General features: G+C 39.0%; 1 protein-coding gene across 1 annotated transcript in view; it reads left to right on the forward strand.

The window, feature by feature from the left end:
* The first annotated feature begins 20,402 nt into the window (after positions 1 to 20,402).
* The window catches only part of kcnq5a (potassium voltage-gated channel, KQT-like subfamily, member 5a), a 70,550-nt gene continuing 65,788 nt past the window's right edge, over positions 20,403 to 25,164 (forward strand). Inside the window, exon 1 of the mRNA XM_078787282.1 lies at positions 20,403 to 21,373. Coding sequence (XP_078643408.1) covers positions 21,015 to 21,373 — 359 coding nt within the window. The 5' untranslated portion in view covers positions 20,403 to 21,014. The remainder of the gene's footprint in view (positions 21,374 to 25,164) is intronic.

The raw sequence follows: 25,164 nt of genomic DNA on the forward strand, positions 1-25,164 counted from the left end.
AATTCTTTTTATCTCTATCAGACCATAAAGCCTCAAAGCAAGGCATCGGAATTGATAAAATATTCGAAAAAAAAATTCGATTAAAATATCAAGTAAATCTTAATTTTAAACTTTTTATTCAACAACTTTTATTAAATTCATTATAACAGTGATTTAAACCAATTTAAAAAATATTTTTTGGGAGTTGAAGTAAGAAATACAACATTAATTAATTAGTGACATTTGATCATCTAAAAATTACAATTCAAAAAATCTTGTGCAAATTCTTTAAATAAAAAATATTAACATTTTTGAGTATCTTTACTTTAAGGTGAATGTCTAATGAGAGAGATGAAGATTAGTCTTTTAGGATTTTTTCATGTATTCTTCGTTGTATAAGAATTGATTATCCAATAAATTGTGAAACGTCGTGTTTATAAAAAAAGTACCTGCTGATTGGTATATTTGGCCAATTATATCATCTTTTATACCCGATTGTCTAAATTCATATTTGTTAATAAATATGTCTTTTGAGAATTCTCGGTTTTATTCTCAAAGAATGAAAAACGTTTAGAATTTTTTTATTTTACTTTAATATTGTACTTAATTGTAGATGAAGATTAAAAATGTATAAGTTTTTCAATTGACCAAATGTTTGTATTTCTTTGAAAAAGATAGGATCTATTTTTGCTAAATTAATTTGTTACGTACTACACAAGCATATAAAAGAGATACGCAGAAGTAAGGTTTAAAGTACAGATGAAATGTTTACATGTCAAATATTTCTTTTTGCTAAAATTTATTCAAATTTAATTTAAATAAACTTATTCAAATATGAAACAATTATTCCATTCAAACATTTTGTACTTTTATATTAACTACCAAAACCTTCTGAAAATATTAGAGATTCTATTTCAAATTTTTGAATTTGTTATGATATCAATATTAAAAATATTGTAATATCGAATCAAAAAATGTCTTCTCTTTAAGGTTTATAAGTTAATAAAGTATTTCAAACTGATAAAAATACTCATAATTTTATCTTTAAGTAGAGGTTAGAACAATAAATATAATAAAAATTTCTTTCAATCTTTTTGTGATTGATTTTAATCATTTTATTCAATTTAATTCTGATCAAAAAGTTGAATAAAAGACTTTCAAAATTATTTGATATAATATGAGTTTTATATTAGTTTCATTACATAATATAAAAATCCTATCATTTTCAAAAAGACAGCTGATTTTTTCACTTCATCTAATTTGATTCAATTTAATTCTTTGGAAATGATCAAACTATATTTGATGATCAAATTATAAAATTTCATTTCTTTACATGCTTCTTTACAAGCTTTACATGTTTCAGCTACCGAAAATGCTAAGATAGAAATGAAAGATTTGGATATTGGAACTCCTCTGTTAATACAAACAGATCCTAAAAAAAGAGTTCCTATCGCCTTAAAAAGCGCATTTGACACTGGAATTACTGCAAAATCATCAAATTCATTAGTCAGTCAAAAAATTAAATTTTACTCACCTGATAATCAACTATTCACACTTGCAAAAAGAAACGAAGGCTACATAATAGAAGTGAATAATAGTTGTTTTACATACAATTCATCAAACAGTGCTTTAGAATTCAGAAGAACAAATTTTCAAAGCAGTTACAGAAAGTGAAAAAAACAAATTAAAATCACAGCCAAAATCATCAAGTCCTTCCTTAAAAATAGCACTACAGAACATCATCAATTCTAAAAATATTGGGACTGATGGAAGTGTTTCAGGATCCCATTTCATTTCTGATAGTGATGTAGAACAAACATTTCAATACAACGATGAAACTAAAGCATTATTATTAGATGGCACTCACTAATGAAAAATCAGGTATTGGAAATGAGGCACACACACACTCTTGTTTTTTTAAAACGTGCAAAAAAAATCATCACACTTGTCACAACATTTTGCACATTTTTTGCTCACGCTCTCTCACGCTCCCTCACGCTCTCTCACGCTCCCCCACGCTCCCCCACGCTCCCCCACGCTCCCCCACGCTCTCACACGCTCTCACACGCTCTCACACGCTCTCACACGCTCCCCCACGCTCCCCCACGCTCTCCCACGCTCTCCCACGCTCTATCACGCTCTCCCACGCTCCTCCACGCTCCCCCACGCTCCCCCACGCTCCCCCACGCTCCCTCACGCTCTCTCACGCTCCCCCACGCTCCCCCACGCTCCCTCACGCTCCCTCACGCTCCCCCACGCTCCCTCACGCTCTCTCACGCTCTATCACGCTCTCGCACGCTCCCCCACGCTCCCCCACGCTCCCCCACGCTCCCCCACGCTCTCTCACGCTCTCTCACGCTCCCCCACGCTCCCCCACGCTCCCCCACGCTCCCTCACGCTCCCTCACGCTCCCTCACGCTCCCCCACGCTCCCCCACGCTCTCTCACGCTCTCTCACGCTCCCTCACGCTCCCCACGCTCTCCCACGCTCCCCCACGCTCCCCCACGCTCCCCCACGCTCCCCCACGCTCCCTCACGCTCTCTCACGCTCCCCCACGCTCTCCCACGCTCCCCCACGCTCCCCCACGCTCTCCCACGCTCTCACACGCTCTCACACGTTCTCACACGCTCTCACACGCTCTCACACGCTCTCTCACGCGCTCTCACGCTCTCCCACGCTCTCCCACGCTCTCTCACGCTCTCCCACGCTCTCTCACGCTCTCTCAAGCTCCCTCACGCTCCCTCACGCTCTCGCACGATACACAATAAATTTAGAAAGATTTATAAAAATGTCTTTATATTATAAATCATTGAATATTTTCAGACAGACATTTAAAAAATGTAATGTTTTTGTCGTGGTCTGCTTATCATTAAAATGATGATACGTCTCTCATCTCTTCATAAATTAGAATATTTATATTTAAATGCCCAATAAGACCTTTATTCCTTGATTAATTTGAAAGTTGGGTTTTTTGTATATTCTTTATATTTTAATTTAACCAAATATGCAAGAAAAATATTGATAAACCTCATGAGTCCAACGAAATCAAGTTATTCTTCTTCACACAGCAATTCTGACACTAATAGCCCAACACAAGTCATAATTCTTTAAATTTCTACCTTTTGTAAGAGAGCTCTTTAAAAAATTTTTTTTTGTTTAATCTTACATATAAACACTAAATTAAAACTATGATAGGTTTTCATTCCACTAACAGAACAAATTTATGTATAAAGTATTAAAAATCTATCATTTTATCAAAAGAGCTATTTTAACCAACTAGAATAATGAAATTTTTATGATAATTCAATCATTTTTGTAAAATCTGAATTTGCAAAAGTTAGAATTGATGCATCAATTTGAATATACCTTTAATAATTCTAAATATTTTCAATTTTCAAACTAAATGACATGAATTAAAAATTCTCTTAATGAATTATTGTTTTTATTGTTAAATTTTAAATCTAAGAAAAAGCTCATAGCATCTCAAAATTTTGAAACATAATTAAATTTATTTGAACATTTTTAATGATGATAATATTTAACATTTTTCACCTAATTTTTAATGAATACAGAATCATTTTGCAGCCTGTGATGAGTAGTTCTGTTGACTCCCTTTACTTTTTGAAATTGAAAAAAATATGAAACAGAACAATTAGTGGTTTTTCAGAAATATGGGTATAAAAACTATTTGTTATACTTAAATTAGTGATGATTTGAATTTGAAGTGTAAAAAAAACCTCTTTCAAAGGAATTAAAAATATCATTTTTTCACAAGATTTATTATATATGAATTTACTATAGTATATACCGATTTCTGTTATCAATAGTAAATCATTTGACTAAAGTTGAAATTCAGTTTGAGAAATAAAAAAGATCACTAGTGATCAAATGAGTTTTCTATGTAACTAGTGCACGGAATATTTATTAAAACAAGAATCTTAACCCATTTCACTAACAGATCAAATTTATTCGAAAAAAGAGATTACAATTGGTTTTATATAATAAATATGAAATTTCAGAATTTGAAAAACTTGATGTCTTTCTAGATTCCGCAATAATTTAAAAAAAATAATCCATTTAAATGATAATAAAATTAATCGAGTAATTAAATTCGCCCTATTCCAAAAATATCATGTAAAATATATATTTTTTTGACATCCAGTACTAAGTTTCAAATCATTTTTAAATGAGGTTTTGATTAAAAATGATGACTAACATTTTTCATAGATTATGGTGGTATCTAAAATCAGCTCACTATCCTGAAAGTTTCGCAAATTTAACATCTGAGAGAGCATTGGGACTGAGTCGTTCTATTTCTAGTGCATGTCCAATATTTTTGGAATATTTCACACTTGGTCTTGGTCCATACGTCAGATTATGTACAGACGGATATTCATATCATTTTTATGTGTGGTATAAAGATGATTCGCTTGATACGAAATTGAGAGGATTGTCGACAACAGAAATATTCGATTTAGTTCCTAGTAAATCATCTACACTTCAAGGAACAATCAATATTCAAAATAAATATGGATGTTTAACTGTTTTAAATGAAAATGACAAAATGAAAATGATGCCATGCAAAAATGATCGTACACAAGAATTTAGGATTGTATTCAGTCTTGAAGAGCCAATTTATTTGTCACATTCAGAAAATGGAGAATTAGGATTAGCAATTGATAGTTCTGGTGCACGCATGGTTCCGATAGATCAAGCTACAAAGTTATTGGTCAACAGGAAAGAAGAAAAAGTAGCACCAATCGTTTCATATAAAAATCCAATGCTTGCTCTATTTGTGGATTCTTCGGGTATAGTAAGAACTAATGAACTAAGTTTTACTGAAAACAATAACAATTCTGAATTTGTTATTGAAGAGAAGGACGGAAATGCAGTTATTATATTTTTTGACACCATGGCAAACACAAGAGCTGTTGTTATTCAGTTTTTTGTGTGCCCTTTGTTTCACCATTTTTCCTGCGGGGGAAAAAAACTTTGGTGATTGAGTTAGTGCTCTCTCTCGCTCTCTATCGCTCTCTCTCGCTCCCTCACGCTCCCTCACGCTCCCCCCACGCCCCCCACGCTCCTCCACGCTCCCCCACGCTCCCCCACGCTCCCCCACGCTCCCCCACACTCCCCCACGCTCTTCTACGCTCCCCCACGCTCCCCCACGCTCCCCCACGCTCCCCCACGCTCCCCCACGTTCCCCCACGCTCCCCCACGCTCCCCCACGCTCCCCCACGCTCCCCCACGCTCTCACACGCTCTCACACGCTCCCCCACGCTCCCCCACGCTCTCCCACGCTCTCACACGCTCTCACACGGTCTCTCACGCTCTCTCACGCTCTCCCACGCTCTCCCACGCTCTCTCACGCTCCCCCACGCTCCTCCACGCTCCCCCACGCTCCCCCACGCTCTGTCACGCTCTCTCACGCTCCCCCACGCTCCCCCACGCTCCCCCACGCTCTGTCACGCTCTCTCACGCTCCCCCACGCTCCCTCACGCTCTCTCACGCTCCCTCACGCTCTCCCACGCTTTTCCACGCTCTCCCACGCTCTCCCACGCTCTCCCACGCTCCCCCACGCTCTCACACGCTCTCACACGCTCTCACACGCTCTCTCACGCTCTCTTACGCTCTCTTACGCTCTCCCACGCTCTCTCACGCTCTCCCACGCTCTACCACGCTCTCTCACGCTCTCCCACGCTCCCCCACGCTCCCCCACGCTCTCCCACGCTCTCTCACGCTCCCCCACGCTCCTCCACGCTCCCCCACGCTCCGTCACGCTCTGTCACGCTCTCTCACGCTCCCCCACGCTCTCCCACGCTCTCTCACGCTCTCCCACGCTCTCTCACGCTCTCTCACGCTCCCTCACGCTCCCTCACGCTCCCTCACGCTCTCGCACGATACACAATAAATTTAGAAAGATTTATAAAAATGTCTTTATATTATAAATCATTGAGTATTTTCAGACAGACATTTCAAAAATTTAATGTTTTTGTCGTGGTCTGCTTATCATTAAAATGTTGATACGTCTCTCATCTCTTCATAAATTTGAATATTTATTTTTAAATGCCCAATAAGACCTTTATTCCTTGATTAATTTGAAAGTTGGGTTTTTTGTATATTCTTTATTTTTTAATTTAACCAAATATGCAAGAAAAAAAATTGATAAACCTCATGAGTCCAACGAAATCAAGTTATTCTTCTTCACACAGCAATTCTGACACTAATAGCCCAACACAAGTCATAATTCTTTAAATTTCTACCTTTTGTAAGAAAGCTCTTTAAAAAAAAAAATTTTGTTTAATCTTACATATAAACACTAAATTAAAACTATGATAGGTTTTCATTCCACTAACAAAACAAATTTATGTATAAAGTATTAAAAATCTATCATTTTATCAAAAGAGCTATTTCAACCAACTAGAAGATGAGAACACTCAATAATAAAATTTTTATGATAATTCAATCATTTTTGTAAAATCTGAATTTGCAAAAGTTAGAATTGATGCATCAATTTGAATATACCTTTAATAATTCTAAATAGTTTCAATTTTCAAACTAAATGACATGAATTAAAAATTCTCTTAATGAATTATTGTTTTTATCGTTAAATTTTAAATCTAAGAAAAAGCTCATAGCATCTCAAAATGTTGAAACATATTTAAATTTATTTGAACATTTTTAATGATGATAATATTTAACATTTTTCACCTAATTTTTAATGAATATAGAATAATTTTGCAGCCTGTGATGAGTAGTTCTGTTGACTCCCTTTACTTTTTGAAATTGAAAAAAATATGAAACAGAACAATTAGTGGTTTTTCAGAAATATGGGTATAGACACTATTTGTTATACTTAAATTAGTGATGATTTGAATTTGAAGTGTAAAAAAACCTCTTTCAAAGGAATTAAAAATATCATTTTTTCACAAGATTTATTATATATGAATTTACTATAGTATATACCAATTTCTGTTAGTAGTAATAGTAAATCATTTGACTAAAGTTGAAATTCAGTCTGAGAAATAAAAAAGATCACTAGTGATCAAATGAGTTTTCTATGTAACTAGTGCACGGAATATTTATTAAAACAAGAATCTTAACCTATTTCACTAACAGATCAAATTTAATCGAAAAAGAGATTACAATCGGTTTTATATAATAAATATGAAATTTCAGAATTTGAAAAACTTGATGTCTTTCTAGATTCCGCAATAATTTTAAAAAAAATAATCCATTTAAATGATAATAAAATTAATCGAGTAATTAAATTCGCCCTATTCCAAAAATATCATGTAAAATATATATTTTTTGACATCCAGTACTAAGTTTCAAATCATTTTTAAATGAGGTTTTGATTAAAAATGATGACTAACATTTTTCATAGATTATGGTGGTATCTAAAATCAGCTCACTATCCTGAAAGTTTCGCAAATTTAACATCTGAGAGAGCATTGGGACTGAGTCGTTCTATTTCTAGTGCATGTCCAATATTTTTGGAATATTTCACACTTGGTCTTGGTCCATACGTCAGATTATGTACAGACGGATATTCATGTCATTTTTATGTGTGGTATAAAGATGATTCGCTTGATACGAAATTGAGAGGATTGTCGACAACAGAAATATTCGATTTAGTTCCTAGTAAATCATCTACACTTCAAGGAACAATCAATATTCAAAATAAATATGGATGTTTAGCTGTTTTAAATGAAAATGACAAAATGAAAATGATGCCATGCAAAAATGATCGTACACAAGAATTTAGGATTGTATTCAGTCTTGAAGAGCCAGTTTATTTGTCACATTCAGAAAATGGAGAATTAGGATTAGCAATTGATAGTTCTGGTGCACGAATGGTTCCGATAGATCAAGCTACAAAGTTATTGGTCAACAGGAAAGAAGAAAAAGTAGCACCAATCGTTTCATATAAAAATCCAATGCTTGCTCTATTTGTGGATTCTTCGGGTATAGTAAGAACTAATGAACTAAGTTTTACTGAAAACAATAACAATTCTGAATTTGTTATTGAAGAGAAGGACGGAAATGCAGTTATTATATTTTTTGACACCATGGCAAACACAAGAGCTGTTGTTATTCAGTTTTTTGTGTGCCCTTTGTTTCACCATTTTTCCTGCGGGGGAAAAACACTTTGGTGATTGAGTTAGTGCTCTCTCTCGCTCTCTCTCGCTCCCTCACGCTCCCGAACGCTCCCTCACGCTCCCGCACGCTCCCCCACGCCCCCCACGCTCCCCCACGCCCCCCCACGCTCCCCCACGCTCCCCCACGCTCTTCTACGCTCCCCCACGCTCCCCCACGCTCCCCCACGCTCCCCCACGCCCCCCCACGCTCCCCCACGCCCCCCCACGCTCCCCCACGCTCCCCCACGCTCTTCTACGCTCCCCCACGCTCCCCCACGCTCCCCCACGCTCTTCTACGCTCCCCCACGCTCCCCCACGCTCCCCCACGCCCCCCCACGCTCCCCCACGCTCCCCCACGCTCCCCCACGCTCTTCTACGCTCCCCCACGCTCCCCCACGCTCCCCCACGCTCCCCCACGCTCCCCCACGCTCCCCCACGCTCTCACACGCTCTCACACGGTCTCTCACGCTCTCTCACGCTCTCCCACGCTCTCCCACGCTCTCCCACGCTCCCCCACGCTCCCCCACGCTCTCCCACGCTCCCCCACGCTCCCCCACGCTCCCCCACGCTCCCCCACGCTCCCCCACGCTCCCCCACGCTCCCCCACGCTCTCCCACGCTCCCCCACGCTCCCTCACGCTCTCTCACGCTCCCTCACGCTCTCTCACGCTCCCTCACGCTCTCCCACGCTTTCCCACGCTTTCCCACACTCCCCCACGCTCCTCCACGCTCCCCCACGCTTCCCCACGCTCCCCCACGCTCTCACACGCTCTCACACGCTCTAACACGCTCTCACACGCTCTCTCACGCTCTCCCACGCTCTCTCACGCTCTCCCACGCTCTCCCACGCTCTCCCACGCTCTCCCACGCTCTCCCACGCTCTCTCACGCTCCCTCACGCTCCCTCACGCTGTCGCACGCTCTCGCACGCTCTCGCACGCTCTCGCACGCTCTCGCACGCTCTCGCACGCTCTCGCACGCTCTCGCACGATACACAATAAATTTAGAAATATTTATAAAAATGTCTTAATATTATAAATCATTGAGTATTTTCAGACAGACATTTCAAAAACGTAATGTTTTTGTTGTGGTCTGCTTATCATTAAAATGATGATACGTCTCTCATCTCTTCATAAATTAGAATATTTATATTTAAATGCCCAATAAGACCTTTATTCCTTGATTAATTTGAAAGTTGGGTTTTTTGTATATTCTTTATTTTTTAGTTTAACCAAATATGCAAGAAAAATATTGATAATCCTCATGAGTCCAACGAAATCAAGTTATTCTTCTTCACACAGCAATTCTGACACTAATAGCCCAACACAAGTCATAATTCTTTAAATTTCTACCTTTTGTAAGAGAGCTCTTTAAAAAATTTTTTGTTTAATCTTACATATAAACACTAAATTAAAACTATGATAGGTTTTCATTCCACTAACAGAACAAATTTATGTATAAAGTATTAAAAATCTATCATTTTATCAAAAGAGCTATTTTAACCAACTAGAAGATGAGAACACTCAATAATGAAATTTTTATGATAATTCAATCATTTTTGTAAAATCTGAATTTGCAAAAGTTAGAATTGATGCATCAATTTGAACATACCTTTAATAATTCTAAATAGTTTCAATTTTCAAACTAAATGACATGAATTAAAAATTCTCTTAATGAATTATTGTTTTTATCGTTAAATTTTAAATCTAAGAAAAAGCTCATAGCATCTCAAAATTTTGAAACATAATTACATTTATTTGAACATTTTTAATGATGATAATATTTAACATTTTTCACCTAATTTTTAATGAATACAGAATCATTTTGCAGCCTGTGATGAGTAGTTCTGTTGACTCCCTTTACTTTTTGAAATTGAAAAAAATATGAAACAGAACAATTAGTGGTTTTTCAGAAATATGGGTATAGACACTATTTGTTATACTTAAATTAGTGATGCTTTGAATTTGAAGTGTAAAAAAACCTCTTTCAAAGGAAAGTTTCGCAAATTTAACATCTGAGAGAGCATTGGGACTGAGTCGTTCTATTTCTAGTGCATGTCCAATATTTTTGGAATATTTCACACTTGGTCTTGGTCCATACGTCAGATTATGTACAGACGGATATTCATATCATTTTTATGTGTGGTATAAAGATGATTCGCTTGATACGAAATTGAGAGGATTGTCGACAACAGAAATATTCGATTTAGTTCCTAGTAAATCATCTACACTTCAAGGAACAATCAATATTCAAAATAAATATGGATGTTTAGCTGTTTTAAATGAAAATGACAAAATGAAAATGATGCCATGCAAAAATGATCGTACACAAGAATTTAGGATTGTATTCAGTCTTGAAGAGCCAGTTTATTTGTCACATTCAGAAAATGGAGAATTAGGATTAGCAATTGATAGTTCTGGTGCACGCATGGTTCCGATAGATCAAGCTACAAAGTTATTGGTCAACAGGAAAGAAGAAAAAGTAGCACCAATCGTTTCATATAAAAATCCAATGCTTGCTCTATTTGTGGATTCTTCGGGTATAGTAAGAACTAATGAACTAAGTTTTACTGAAAACAATAACAATTCTGAATTTGTTATTGAAGAGAAGGACGGAAATGCAGTTATTATATTTTTTGACACCATGGCAAACACAAGAGCTGTTGTTATTCAGTTTTTTGTGTGCCCTTTGTTTCACCATTTTTCCTGCGGGGGAAAAAAACTTTGGTGATTGAGTTAGTGCTCTCTCTCGCTCTCTCTCGCGCTCTCTCGCTCCCTCACGCTCCCTCACGCTCCCTCACGCTCCCGCACGCTCCCCCACGCCCCCACGCTCCCCCACGCTCCCCCACGCCACCCCACGCTCCCCCACGCTCCCCCACGCTCCCCCACGCTCTTCTACGCTCCCCCACGCTCCCCCACGCTCCCCCACGCTCTTCTACGCTCCCCCACGCTCCCCCACGCTCCCCCACGCTCCCCCACGCTCCCCCACGCTCCCCCACGCTCCCCCACGCTCTCACACGCTCTCACACGGTCTCTCACGCTCTCTCACGCTCTCCCACGCTCTCCCACGCTCCCCCACGCTCCCCCACGCTCTTCCACGCTCTGTCACGCTCTCTCACGCTCTCTCACGCTCCCTCACGCTCCCCCACGCTCTCCCACGCTCCCCCACGCTCCCTCACGCTCCCCCACGCTCCCCCACGCTCTCTCACGCTCTCTCACGCTCCCTCACGCTCCCCCACGCTCTCCCACGCTCCCCCACGCTCCCTAACGCTCACTCACGCTCCCCCACGCTCTCTCACGCTCCCCCACGCTCTCCCACGCTTTCCCACGCTCCCCCACGCTCCCCCACGCTCCCCCACGCTCCCCCACGCTCTCCCACGCTCCCCCACGCTCCCTCCCGCTCCCTCACGCTCTCTCACGCTCCCTCACGCTCTCCCACGCTTTCCCACGCTCCCCCACGCTCCCCCACGCTCCCCCACGCTCTCCCACGCTCTCACACGCTCTCACACGCTCTCACACGCTCTCTCACGCTCTCCCACGCTCTCTCACGCTCTCTCACGCTCTCTCACGCTCTCCCACGCTCTCCCACGCTCTCTCACGCTCTCCCACGCTCTCTCACGCTCCCTCACGCTCCCTCACGCTCCCTCACGCTCCCTCACGCTCTCGCACGCTGTCGCACGCTCTCGCACGCTCTCGCACGCTCTCGCACGCTCTCGCACGCTCTCGCACGATACACAATAAATTTAGAAAGATTTATAAAAATGTCTTTATATTATAAATCATTGAGTATTTTCAGACAGACATTTCAAAAATTTAATGTTTTTGTCGTGGTCTGCTTATCATTAAAATGATGATACGTCTCTCATCTCTTCATAAATTAGAATATTTATATTTAAATGCCCAATAAGACCTTTATTCCTTGATTAATTTGAAAGTTGTTTTTTTTGTATATTCTTTATTTTTTAGTTTAACCAAATATGCAAGAAAAATATTGATAAACCTCATGAGTCCAACGAAATCAAGTTATTCTTCTTCACACAGCAATTCTGACACTAATAGCCCAACACAAGTCATAATTCTTTAAATTTCTACCTTTTGTAAGAGAGCTCTTTAAAAAAAATTTTTTTGTTTAATCTTACATATAAACACTAAATTAAAACTATGATAGGTTTTCATTCCACTAACAAAACAAATTTATGTATAAAGTATTAAAAATCTATCATTTTATCAAAAGAGCTATTTTAACCAACTAGAAGATGAGAACACTCAATAATGAAATTTTTATGATAATTCAATCATTTTTGTAAAATCTGAATTTGCAAAAGTTAGAATTGATGCATCAATTTGAATATACCTTTAATAATTCTAAATAGTTTCAATTTTCAAACTAAATGACATGAATTAAAAATTCTCTTAATGAATTATTGTTTTTATCGTTAAATTTTAAATCTAAGAAAAAGCTCATAGCATCTCAAAATTTTGAAACATAATTACATTTATTTGAACATTTTTAATGATGATAATATTTAACATTTTTCACCTAATTTTTAATGAATACAGAATCATTTTGCAGCCTGTGATGAGTAGTTCTGTTGACTCCCTTTACTTTTTGAAATTGAAAAAAATATGAAACAGAACAATTAGTGGTTTTTCAGAAATATGGGTATAGACACTATTTGTTATACTTAAATTAGTGATGATTTGAATTTGAAGTGTAAAAAAACCTCTTTCAAAGGAAAGTTTCGCAAATTTAACATCTGAGAGAGCATTGGGACTGAGTCGTTCTATTTCTAGTGCATGTCCAATATTTTTGGAATATTTCACACTTGGTCTTGGTCCATACGTCAGATTATGTACAGACGGATATTCATATCATTTTTATGTGTGGTATAAAGATGATTCGCTTGATACGAAATTGAGAGGATTGTCGACAACAGAAATATTCGATTTAGTTCCTAGTAAATCATCTACACTTCAAGGAACAATCAATATTCAAAATAAATATGGATGTTTAACTGTTTTAAATGAAAATGATAAAATGTAAATGATGCCATGCAAAAATGATCGTACACAAGAATTTAGGATTGTATTCAGTCTTGAAGAGCCAGTTTATTTGTCACATTCAGAAAATGGAGAATTAGGATTAGCAATTGATAGTTCTGGTGCACGCATGGTTCCGATAGATCAAGCTACAAAGTTATTGGTCAACAGGAAAGAAGAAAAAGTAGCACCAATCGTTTCATATAAAAATCCAATGCTTGCTCTATTTGTGGATTCTTCGGGTATAGTAAGAACTAATGAACTAAGTTTTACTGAAAACAATAACAATTCTGAATTTGTTATTGAAGAGAAGGACGGAAATGCAGTTATTATATTTCTAAAAAATTCTGAAAAACTCTGCTTAGAATTATCGACAGATTCACCAACACCAGATTTACGTGCAAAAAACTGTAAGCCATTTGGTGATAAAAGTCAGAAATGTGTCTTTCTCAATAAAAATGAAATAAAAAGAGCTAGGAAAATGAAACCAAACTATAGTCGTTCATTGAAAAGGAGCCAAAGTCGATCTTTTTATTTCGTTAGACGTTTTTAAATAAACAATTTGATTTGATCTTAAAGTAAATAAGTTATTGTATTAACTTCAAATTGATCTCTATTAAATAAATGATCTCTATTAAACTAATGATCAATATAAAATAGATGATCAATATGAAATAAATGAACATTATCTAATCAATGATCAATCAGCGGAGAAGATCATCGGGACCCAGCTCCTCCCCCCCATTAAGGACATAGCAAACAGCCGGTGTGTATCTAGAGCCCATCGGATCTGCTCTGACCCCACACACCCCCAGCATGGACTGTTCTCTCGCCTGGCATCGGGGAGAAGGCTCTGCAGCATCCGCTGTAGGACGACCAGGTTCAGAGACAGCTACTTCCCCCTGGCCATCAGACTGCTGAATGCCAAATAAGCCCCTCTACCTTTACTTACATTATTATTATTTATTTAAATTATTTGGGCAATTTACTGTTCACGCTGCACTTTACATTATGTTGTTCATATTTGGTGTCTATTCTATCTATTTATTCTCCACATTATTATTATTATTATTATTATTTATTATTACTTATCTTCTTTTGTGTCTGTTATTATATGGGAGCCAGGCAACGACATTTCGTTGGCAATTTCACTACTGTGTTTTTGTGCAATGACAATAAAGGGAGTCTATCTATCTATCTATCTTTTAACGCCAAAAGACATTTACCAGGCAGAGATATTTAAAAACACTTTTTTTGCGTAACTGCTACTTCTTTACAAGGAAAAAAAGAATAATTTTAAAAGAAAATACATTTATGCTTATATAAATGTATACCTGCTTAGGTTTTTTAAGGTGTTTTAACTCATTTTAATATTTTTTTATTTAATCTTCATGTGTCAAAATGTAGCCGTAAAGTAAGAAAAATAAAATGGAAAATAATGGAGCAGTAGAAGAAAGATGTCGGTGGAGCAATACTGGCCTCTAGTGGGTTTCTTAGGTACTGCAGGATTTTTTTTTTATTATGGCGATCGCTCAAAAAGCAGAACATTCCTTTTTTTTTTTAGCAATATTTTTTTTTAGAACTTTGGAGGTTCCAGTGTTGTTTCAATTCCGTCTGGTTCCATTTTTGTTTTCAGTCATTGTAATGCACTTTAATCTACCCAACTCACGTCAATAGAATTAATGAAAAGATATCTAAATATATATAGATATACAGTATATATGTTGAGTCTGTGTAGGTGTGTATACGCTCAGTTTATTTAAAGAGGTAGTTTTTGTGACGTCACATCCCACGACACAATGCTGTTTGCGTTCTATTTATTATTGATCGATGCCAAACGGTCGACTATTGGATGGTCTCAGGAGTTTTATTTTCACACGAAAAAGAAGCATTTGAGCAATCTGCAGCACCAAAATTTTTGATTTGAATTGTGGATTGAATTGTGCTCTCGCTGTGGTTCTCTGGAGTCCCAAAGCTTTAGAAATTGTGTTGTAAGCTTTTTCTCACTGATTGAACTCAATTACTTTCACTCCGGGAGGGGCCACTTTTTCCACACTTTTCCACACAGGTACGTAGGTTTGGATTTTATCTCCCTTTATAACAAGATTTGCTTATTTTTGCTTAATGTACTTCAATGGTGTAAACCGTGTACTGTATGTGGGCATTTAACACACAAAGTGGTGGACTGTGATAAACTTGTTTAACAAGTACGTGAAAAGTCTTTCGGGAACAAGATCTCTTTCTAGCTTGGATACACTGGAGGTGTTGCCTGGCACCAAGCGTTCAGACGCCTTGGAGATAAAAAAAAATGAAAGACTGCATTTCTGTGAGTGTCGTGTTTTGTAAGCTGAACAACACACAAGTGACTTCATGTTGGTGCTGTCCGTCATCCAAGTAGGATGGAGACTCGGAGGGCAACATGAGAGGTAAAGTCAGTGAATTGATTTGATTGATGTCTGGTATCTTTGTCTCATCCATGTTCTCCCGTTTTAGCAGTAAAAGACAACAAAGCCTCGGTCATATACTCGGTCATTTCTTGTACATTTGGCAAAACACAAGGCCTCATGATGAAGTTTTGTTTCACAGTAGTAAACCTTTTACACTTGCACAACGTTTTGCACATTTTTGCTTTTTTATTTGTCAAGTTTGCAGTTTTTGATTTTTGACACCATAGCAAACAAGAGCTGTCGTTTTGTTTTACCATTTTTCCTGGGGGGGAAAAAAAACTTTGGTGATTTAGTGTTTTTTTAGATTTGTCACACAAGTGTTTTTAAAGTTAGTGCTTTGATTATGACACGCACACGCAAGACCTCTTGTTTTTTTAAAACGTGCAAAAAAAATCATCACACTTGTCACAACATTTTGCACATTTTTTGCTTTTTTTTGGTCAAGTTTGCAGTTTATGATTTTTGTTTTTGACACCATGGCAAACACAAGAGTTGTCGTTATTCAGTTTTTTGTGTGCCCTTTGTTTTACCATTTTTCCTGCGGGAAAAAAACTTTGGAGATTGAGTTAGTGTTATTTTTAGATTTGTCACACAAGTGTTTTTAAAGTTAGTGCTTTGATTATGACACACACACACACACACACAAGACATCTTGTTTTTTTAAACGTGCAAAAAAAAAAATCATCACACTTGTCACAACATTTTGCACATTTTTTTGCCAAGTTTGCACGCCCCCCACGCTCCCCCACGCTCCCCCACGCCCCCCACGCCCCCCCACGCTCCCCCACGCTCCCTCACGCTCCCTCACGCTCCCCCACGCTCCCCCACGCTCCCTCACGCTCCCCCACGCTCCCCCGCGCTCCCCCGCGCTCCCCCGCGCTCTCACGCGCTCTCACACGCTCTCACACGCTCCCCCACGCTCCTCCACGCTCTCACACGCTCTCACACGCTCTCACACGCTCTCACACGCTCTCACACGGTCTCTCACGCTCTCTCACGCTCCCCCACGCTCCCCCGCGCTCCCCCGCGCTCTCACGCGCTCTCACGCGCTCTCACACGCTCTCACACGCTCTCACACGCTCCCCCACGCTCCCCCACGCTCTCACACGCTCTCACACGCTCTCACACGGTCTCTCACGCTCTCCCACGCTCTCTCACGCTCTCTCACGCTCCTCCACGCTCCCTCACGCTCCCCCGCGCTCCCCCGCGCTCCCCCGCGCTCTCACGCGCTCTCACGCGCTCTCACGCGCTCTCACGCGCTCTCACGCGCTCTCACACGCTCTCATACGCTCTCCCACGCTCTCCCACGCTCCCTCACGCTCCCTCACGCTCCCCCACGCTCCCCCACGCTCCCCCACGCTCTCACACGCTCTCACACGCTCTCCCACGCTCTCCCACGCTCCCTCACGCTCCCTCACGCTCCCTCACGCTTTTCCACGCTCCCCCACGCTCCCCCACGCTCCCCCACGCTCCCTCACGCTCCCCCACGCTCCCCCACGCTCCCCCACGCTCTCTCACGCTCCCTCACGCTCCCTCACGCTCCCTCACGCTCCCCCACGCTCCCCCACGCTCCCTCACGCTCTCACACGCTCTCACACGCTCTCACACGCTCTCACACGCTCTCTCACGCTCTCTCACGCTCTCTCACGCTCTCTCACGCTCTCTCACGCTCTCCCACGCTCTCCCACGCTCCCTCACGCTCTCGCACGCTCTCGCACGATACACAATAAATTTAGAAAGATTTATAAAAATGTCTTTATATTAGAAATCATTGAGTATTTTCAGACAGACATTTCAAATATAAAAGAATATAAAAGAAATATTTCAAAAAAACTTTCAATGATATAAATACGGAACAATAAAAATATTAATACCACGATTCTTTATATAAATGAAGTTAACTTTTTATACTATATTTGGTTCAAATAATCAAATAACATCAATTTATATTTTAGCATATTGTGTCAAGCCATGAAAATTAAAAATTTTTTCGATGAGCATTTAAACAAATAAAATTTTTGATGGATTTGTAAAATTTTAATCAAAATTACTAACTTTTTATTTCATAATGAATAAAAAGAGAGAAACAAAAATAACTTATTCAGTCTCTTCAACAAGAAAGTATTAATCGACCTCACATCATATTGATAAAAGTATTATTATATTATAGTATTATTATTATTAGAGTATTGTAAATTCAGAAGACTCGAAAAATGAAATGATGAAAATATATGAGTATTACATTAAAATTATATGAAATGCTTGATCTGTCATTCACACAAAATAAACAAAATTTCAAGACTAGAATATTTACACGGCCATAATCTATCTCTACTATGAAAAATGAAACTTCAATTTTTTTAATTCTTTTTGAACTTTGAAAATTTCCAAGCATTATTATAATTGCTTTAAATACCAATTAAAGAGAGGTTTTTATATTTCTTAATGATTTCAAAAATTTGATGAAAAAAATTAAAATAACACATTCTATACTTTTATATATTATTAAATTTCAATATTTATCTGATGTTTTAAATTTTTTAAAAACCTGAAAATAAAATAAAACTTCTTTTACGATATTTTTATTAATGGAATACCATTGGATTTTTTTAAAAAATACTTTAATCCAAATTGGTAGTTAACCATATAATGTAAACAAAGTATCAAAGATAGGAAAAGTAAAAAACATAAAACCTTTATTTAGAAATATTTCAAGAATTTTCTTAGAAATGAATAAAAACATTTTTTAATAAATGATTTTGGAAAAATATATATCATCAGACTACATATCTTTCTTATGTATATTAAATCAATTAATTACCTCAATGACTCTGTTCGAAAAGGTATTGACAAAATTGAAAATCAAATAAATTAAAAAATTATATAAGATCATTATAGTGACCAAAATTTCAAATACTCAATGATTCAATTATAATGAAAGATAAATTGAAATAAATGAATGAAATTTTATTACTTTTCTTATTAACAAATTTTAAAAATAAAATTTCATACATATTTTAAATAAAAAAAATTATAAACAAATTTTACTAATTTTCATTTCTATTTCAGATTGCTTTCATAAAAGTAGCAAATAATAAAAAAATAAAGCATTTTAAAATGACCATCTATGTTTCAACATATCAATATTTGCGATGTTTTCATCTTGATTTGGTTTTTAAAATGTGGAAAAGATGAATTCAAAAACATATAAGTTGAATTTTTATCAAAAATCAAGAATAACTTGAAACATAAAAATGTTTCAATTAAGATTGAAATTTTAATAAGATAAAATTGATTATTTGCCTGAAATTGCAAGTGAAAAATAATTTGAAGTAATTGAAATTTATCGATCGATTGTTATGAAACCACTATATTTAAAATCAACATTTCGAATTAGATCAGAGGCATATTTGTGTGGTGCGCGCGCAGCCTGGACTGGAGCGCTCCTAATCCTGTGTACCGGTCTAATCCCATTCCACAACCACTGATCTCGCTCTTTCTCATCCATAAACTAAAGTGCACACTATCTCCTTGTAATGTATGTATCGCAGCCATTACTGTCAGAGGTTCCGAGGTTCTGCCAATTGGACTGTTAAGTAATCTTCTAGTGAGCCACCGAAACATACAACATACTTAACATACTTATCACCAAAAAGACAGATTTTAATTATGACAGTATTTACATATGCTAAATAAGCAGTTGAACCAATCAGAAAAAATCATTTTACGACACAGCAAATCTTATGTAATAGCAAGGTGTAACCACTAGAGGTCAGAGTTGGACCATGCTCACACTTCAAGTTACCTGAGTCCCGGGAATATGTCAGTCAAAGTAGCTTCGTAGCTTTCATTAGGACACACAGTTCATGCATTGTGTCCAGTTGGCATTTTATAACAAACATTATCGTTATACAAGAATTTAATCTGATAATGTAAAAGACAATGCAGCCGAAGTCAATGTAACATATTAAAAATTTGGAAATGGGCACATTTTCCAATTCAACATGAACTAATATGGTTTAAGAAAGGGAAGTGTACGAAACATGCATTTCTATAGAGAAGTTCAGGACACAAAGCAAAGCCATCAAACAAATGATTTATTACAGCATAACTATTATTAGCTATGTAAGCATTTTAGTTTATCCATAATCAGAATGATAATGATGGTCAAACTTGCTTCAAAATGTATACATCTTTCTACAATTAGCTGTTTATATTCACATATAAGTCATTGGAACATAAAGCTGTCTCAAAAAGAGCCGATCAACTATTTACAGTCATGTTGTTGCAATGATAATTATCGGTACCGATAATTATCGACCTGATATCAGTATGAAATGTGATATCAATCGATATTGGATTTCCAATACTGTATGCTGTATACAAGATATATGTGTTCATTCCACCGCATGCGATATGTCTAGTTACACATATCGGTATGGACTGATATCAGTATCGGCATATTGATTTTCAGCAATATCAGACATCCATAGTAATGACCTTCAGTCTGCTGTGCCCTTCCCTCTGAAGTTGCCTGAATCCTCCCAAATGTAGCCCACCTCACAGATTAACTGTTAGCTAGGTTTGCATAATGGTACATTAATAACTTTCCAAACTAATATGATTCCTTTGCGTTCCACAACAAATGCCGGTAACACAAAAACAGTATAAAAGTTACAAATTGGTAAATAACATGAAGATAAAGTTACCACTGTGGCTTTAAAGACTGTTCTTCTACCTCAGATACATCTTAAATGTGTTTAATGTCAACTTCACTGAACATTTTTATTGATGTATCCACAGGTAACACAGCCGTGACGTCAATGCAGCCCTGGGGTCACATGGTCAGTCAACCCGGAAGTGTGTGTTGGCGCAAATCAAACAAATTGAGAGTAAAAGGCAACAGCGTGTATTAGAGCGTAACTTTCCAAATTAATGAATAGACAGTGCAGCTAGGTTGATTATTTAAGGTATTTGGATACTTATGTATGCGTACAACGTGTGTTTATTGACGTGTTCCCCTCCAAAAAGTGACAAATGTGTATTTTTGTGGCACACTTTGTGGTGGTAAAATTGAGGAGCAGCTACAATGAAGACCTGCGAATTGTCTTTGCAGTTTTTTGTAGAGAAATGAGATGGTGGGATGGTGGGTGAGTGGTGAGAACACATACACCCCCCACCCCTTTCAACACAAATGTCTCCATGGGTCCACTACTTCTTCATAACCCAACTCTTCTGCCGCTGTGCGCACATGCTCAAAGGAGGAGTGTTCGAACCGGACACTCCATGTGCAAAATGAGAGCAGCAGATTTAGCCATTTCAGTTTTGTCCAATTAAAAAGTCTCCACACACTTTGTATGCGAACGTCCACCCGACTCCCGGCGCCCTCCACGCCCGCGCCGGTGATGCCATGCCGCGGGGTGACTGCGGCGACGAGAGCGCTGGTGGTATCGGTATCGGTGGTGGCGGCGGTGGTTTCGGCTCCGGACTCTGGCTGAATACTTCCCCTGGACGCCTGGCGCGGGATTTCCCTCTCAGGGATGTGGAGTGCGGACAGAGGATGATGAACAACGCGGTTCGGATCGGGGACAGGCTGGGGCCGCCCGGTGCCGACATGAAGCAGGGCGCCCGGCTCAGCCTGCTGGGCAAGCCGCTGACGTACAGCGCGCAGGGCGGCCGCAGGAACGCGCGCTACCGGTGGCTCCAGAACTACCTGTACAACGTCCTGGAGAGACCCAGGGAGTGGGCGTTCGTCTACCATGCTTTTGTGTGAGTACACTTTTTAAAAAAATATATATAATTTACACAGTTAACTTTGTTGCATTCGCTTCCAACATACTAACAGGGCCGGTTGCAAGAGGTGCACTTTTGGGAACCATAGCCCCCAATCTGGCGTTTGTGAGACCGACTTGAACGTACGCGGTTCTAGCTGTTTAGAATATATTTGCAAACTGTCAAAAAATGAACAAAGAAATAGTTTCTTTTGCTTCATGTTTGGTGCACTATATTCAGAAATGTAGTATGTTTTTAAGACGGCGCTGGTTCGATTCCTGGGGCAGTGCCGCAACACCCATCCGCTGGAGATGCCCAGTGCAGGTCCCCAAAAGTTCCATCAGGAAGGGCGAAAAAGAAAACCAGAAGACAAACATGCAACTTATAATGCTAGACATCTTCCAAATAACGTTAAACACCAATTTTTTTTATTAAAAAAATTATAATTAAAAAAAAAGGACCCATCGACAGGTCAGTCAGGTCTGGTTTTGGTATCAGTCTAGGAAAGCAGAGCATTGTTGGTATCAGCTAAAAAAAAAAAGTAGTGGAGGCCATGTTGGACACGTTCTTCGCTGTCTCCCAAGTGGAAAAAGAAGCAAAGTCGTGGTGGGGTAAGAAGAAGAATAAAAAGAGGAATACAAAAAAACTCAGCAGTGAAAAAAACAAAAAACACCAATTTTATTGTGAAGAATTCACCTCGCAAAAGCAAAGTGGTTAAAGATTAGCCTTTTGATGCCACTTTATTTAAACCTGCCGTTTGTTATTGTGCAGCCTCAGCACACATACAGTAACTAGCGACATGCCACCTTGTAGACGATAGGAATGACGAGCAAAGGGCATCAAGAAAAACAACCTGGTTGTTTCAATCGTCACCGTCCGCCGCTTCTTTTAGTCTTGTATTAAGGAGAGAACCCGATGTACCACTGAGCTCACGTCACACTTGTTTCTCCTTGTGATTGACTGTTGCTATGTCGGAACTCTTGTCAATTGACCACCTGTTACACCCGAGCGCTTTTAATGATTGCTTAGGGCTTTGAATTTATTCATTGGACCTGTGTGTGAGAGACAGACCACGTCAAATATAACATCATCGATTATGATTATGCGACCACCTTTTCATTTTTTGCCTTTTTCTTTAAGTGACGTACCACAGCAAGCAGCATATCATGCATTCATTCATTCATTTTCCACCACTTTTTCCTCACGAGGGTCGCAGGGGTGCTGGAGCCTATCCCAGCTGTCTGTGGGCGAGAGGCAGGGTACACCCTGGACTGGTCGCCAGCCAATCACAGGGCACATATAGACAAACAACCATTCACACTCACATTCATACCTATGGAGGTATGAATTTGGAGTCGACAATTAACCTAGCAAGTTTTTTCGAATGTGGGAGGAAACCGGAGTACCCGGAGAAAACCCACGCATGCACGGGGAGAACATGCAAACTCCACACAGAGATGGCCGAGGGTGGAATTGAATCCTAGTCTCTTAGCTGTGAGGTCTGCGAGCTAACCACTAGACCGCCGTGCACTACTATATCATACACTATCTTGGATAAAGAAGTTGATTCCCATGATAGCATCAAATAGCTATCCAACTATGTCCTTATATTTTGCGTCAGGATCAATTCGGACTTTGGCTAGCGGACCCTGAGTCAAACCTTTTGAGCAAAAACTTGGCACGGAAACAACGTCATATAACGGCAGTCGACTTGTCAGGTCTAATTAATTGAGAAGTATAGTATATAACGTGACTGGTAAGTGAAATGATTTTCTGTGTATGGCATGTTTTTCCGAATGTACCTTCCATCCTTATATGTATATTTAGAAATTGTGAGTTGTAAGTGATCCTGGATATTGGAAAAAGAAGAAAAAGGAACATGAAAATCTGACAGGAATATCATGGGTTTATTGAGTGGCTCTGATACGAAGTGTAATTGCATCCTGTAAAATGATTAACAGAGGAAGTCATTATTGATGTGCTGTTTGCAAAATGAATGGATGCCTTCTGTTTTGCGTCTAACACACACCAGCTGCAAATTAGGAAGCAAGACCAAATGACTCCATGTGAATAAAAATAAAATGAATAAATAATTATCAGCAGGTTTGGAGAATATGACATATATGTTGATATATATACTTACAGTGGAACCTTGGATACCTTCATTAGTTCCTTCCAGTTCTGACTCCAACCTAAACGGACACTAACCGAAAAAAGCTTTTCCGTAAGAAAGGTCTCCAAGTAGCGCTATCATGTATCTTATCCACCTTTTACATATACAGCTCAAAAAAATAAATAATTAAATTATTGCTATTTCATGGTTGCCTATGTCCGACATGATGGAGTGAAAAAAAAGTTCTCCTCCCATTTCGTGTGGAAGCGGTACATGTTTGGTTTATTACATTTGAAACACTGTCCTAAGTCCTAAGGGGGTGCTGGAGCCTATCCCAGCTGTTTTTGGGCGGGAGGCGGAGAACACCCTGGACTGATCACCAGCCAATCACAGGGCACATATAGACAAACAACCATTCATACCTATTGACAATTTGGAGTCGCCAATTAACCTAGCATGTTTTTAGAATGTGGGAGGAAACCGGAATACCCAGAAAAAAATGCAAACTCCTCACAGAGATAGCCGAGGGTGGGATTGAACTCGGGTCTCCTAGCTGTGAGGCCTGCTCGCTAACCACTGTTCAGCCATGCAGCCCCATTTATAAAATATGACCATTATAAGAGATATACAACTAATTCTTGGGTTACGGCGACACTCGGCCATTAATTAAATAAAAACTTAATTCTGGTCTTTAAACACAAGATTCAATTTCGAAGTAGTTGCAGCAGAAAAATACACAACGCGCGGCTTCTAAACAAACAATTCCTTTGGAAAAACATAACAGTTGAATGAATGAACTACCACAGACACCATTTGAGGGAATCGAGTAATTGATACCAAATGATTGTGGTTGTCTGTACACGCACAAACAAGAAAACACAACAGAAAATTGCTATTAAGAAAAACATTACCTCCCAACTTGCCCTAGGTATTAAAAAAATATATATTTATCTCACAACATTTAGCTAATTCTTAAGCGAAATTCCGCCTCCACAGTGTCCAACATTTGGACCCGCCGTGTCTTATGTAAGACTGGAAGCCCCCAGCAGCACATGTGGAGGGGCTCTTAGAGAAGGTCAACAAGCTGTCAGCTGCACAGGCTGAATGAAACATTAAGCCTCGCGTGAGTAAGCCAGTCTCTCACAGCCCTGAGACTTGGACCATGGAGGCGCTGTGGGAAAAGTCCTGCGGTGGAGAGACGCCTCCAGCTTGGTGTGAAAGTGTCTGATTTGGATTGTGTTTGGATTGTGCGTGAGTCTGAGAGAGGAAAAACAACAATACACTTTTTTTCTTTTAAGCAATTAGTCAAGTCAAGGCAGATGGGATTTGTGCCTTGATGCTTGTAAACATGTCAAACATATTAACTGATATATACACCCATGCTGTAGTACTCATCTAGTACTCATCTCATCCCTCATATAGTATCTACCACATACATTCACATACAGGGCATCCAGGAAGTGTGCAGCCTGATTCCAAAATTAATTTTAAATAATTGAGTACAAATAAAACATTCAAGTGGATTTTATTTCTTTACACTCCTATTATTCTTTGTTTACACCACATTGCGAAGGCTATGACATCACTGTAGGGGCATAAGAGACGGCTACGGCTAGCATAGCCAGCTACTGGGCTACAGGAAGCTAAAAAATTACCACTTCCACATGAAAAGGGA

The sequence above is a fragment of the Doryrhamphus excisus genome, linkage group LG20, assembly GCF_037039965.1.
Source record: "Doryrhamphus excisus strain RoL-2023G ecotype Guam linkage group LG20, RoL_Dexc_Guam_v1.1, whole genome shotgun sequence".
NCBI classification, from domain to species: domain Eukaryota; kingdom Metazoa; phylum Chordata; class Actinopteri; order Syngnathiformes; family Syngnathidae; genus Doryrhamphus; species Doryrhamphus excisus.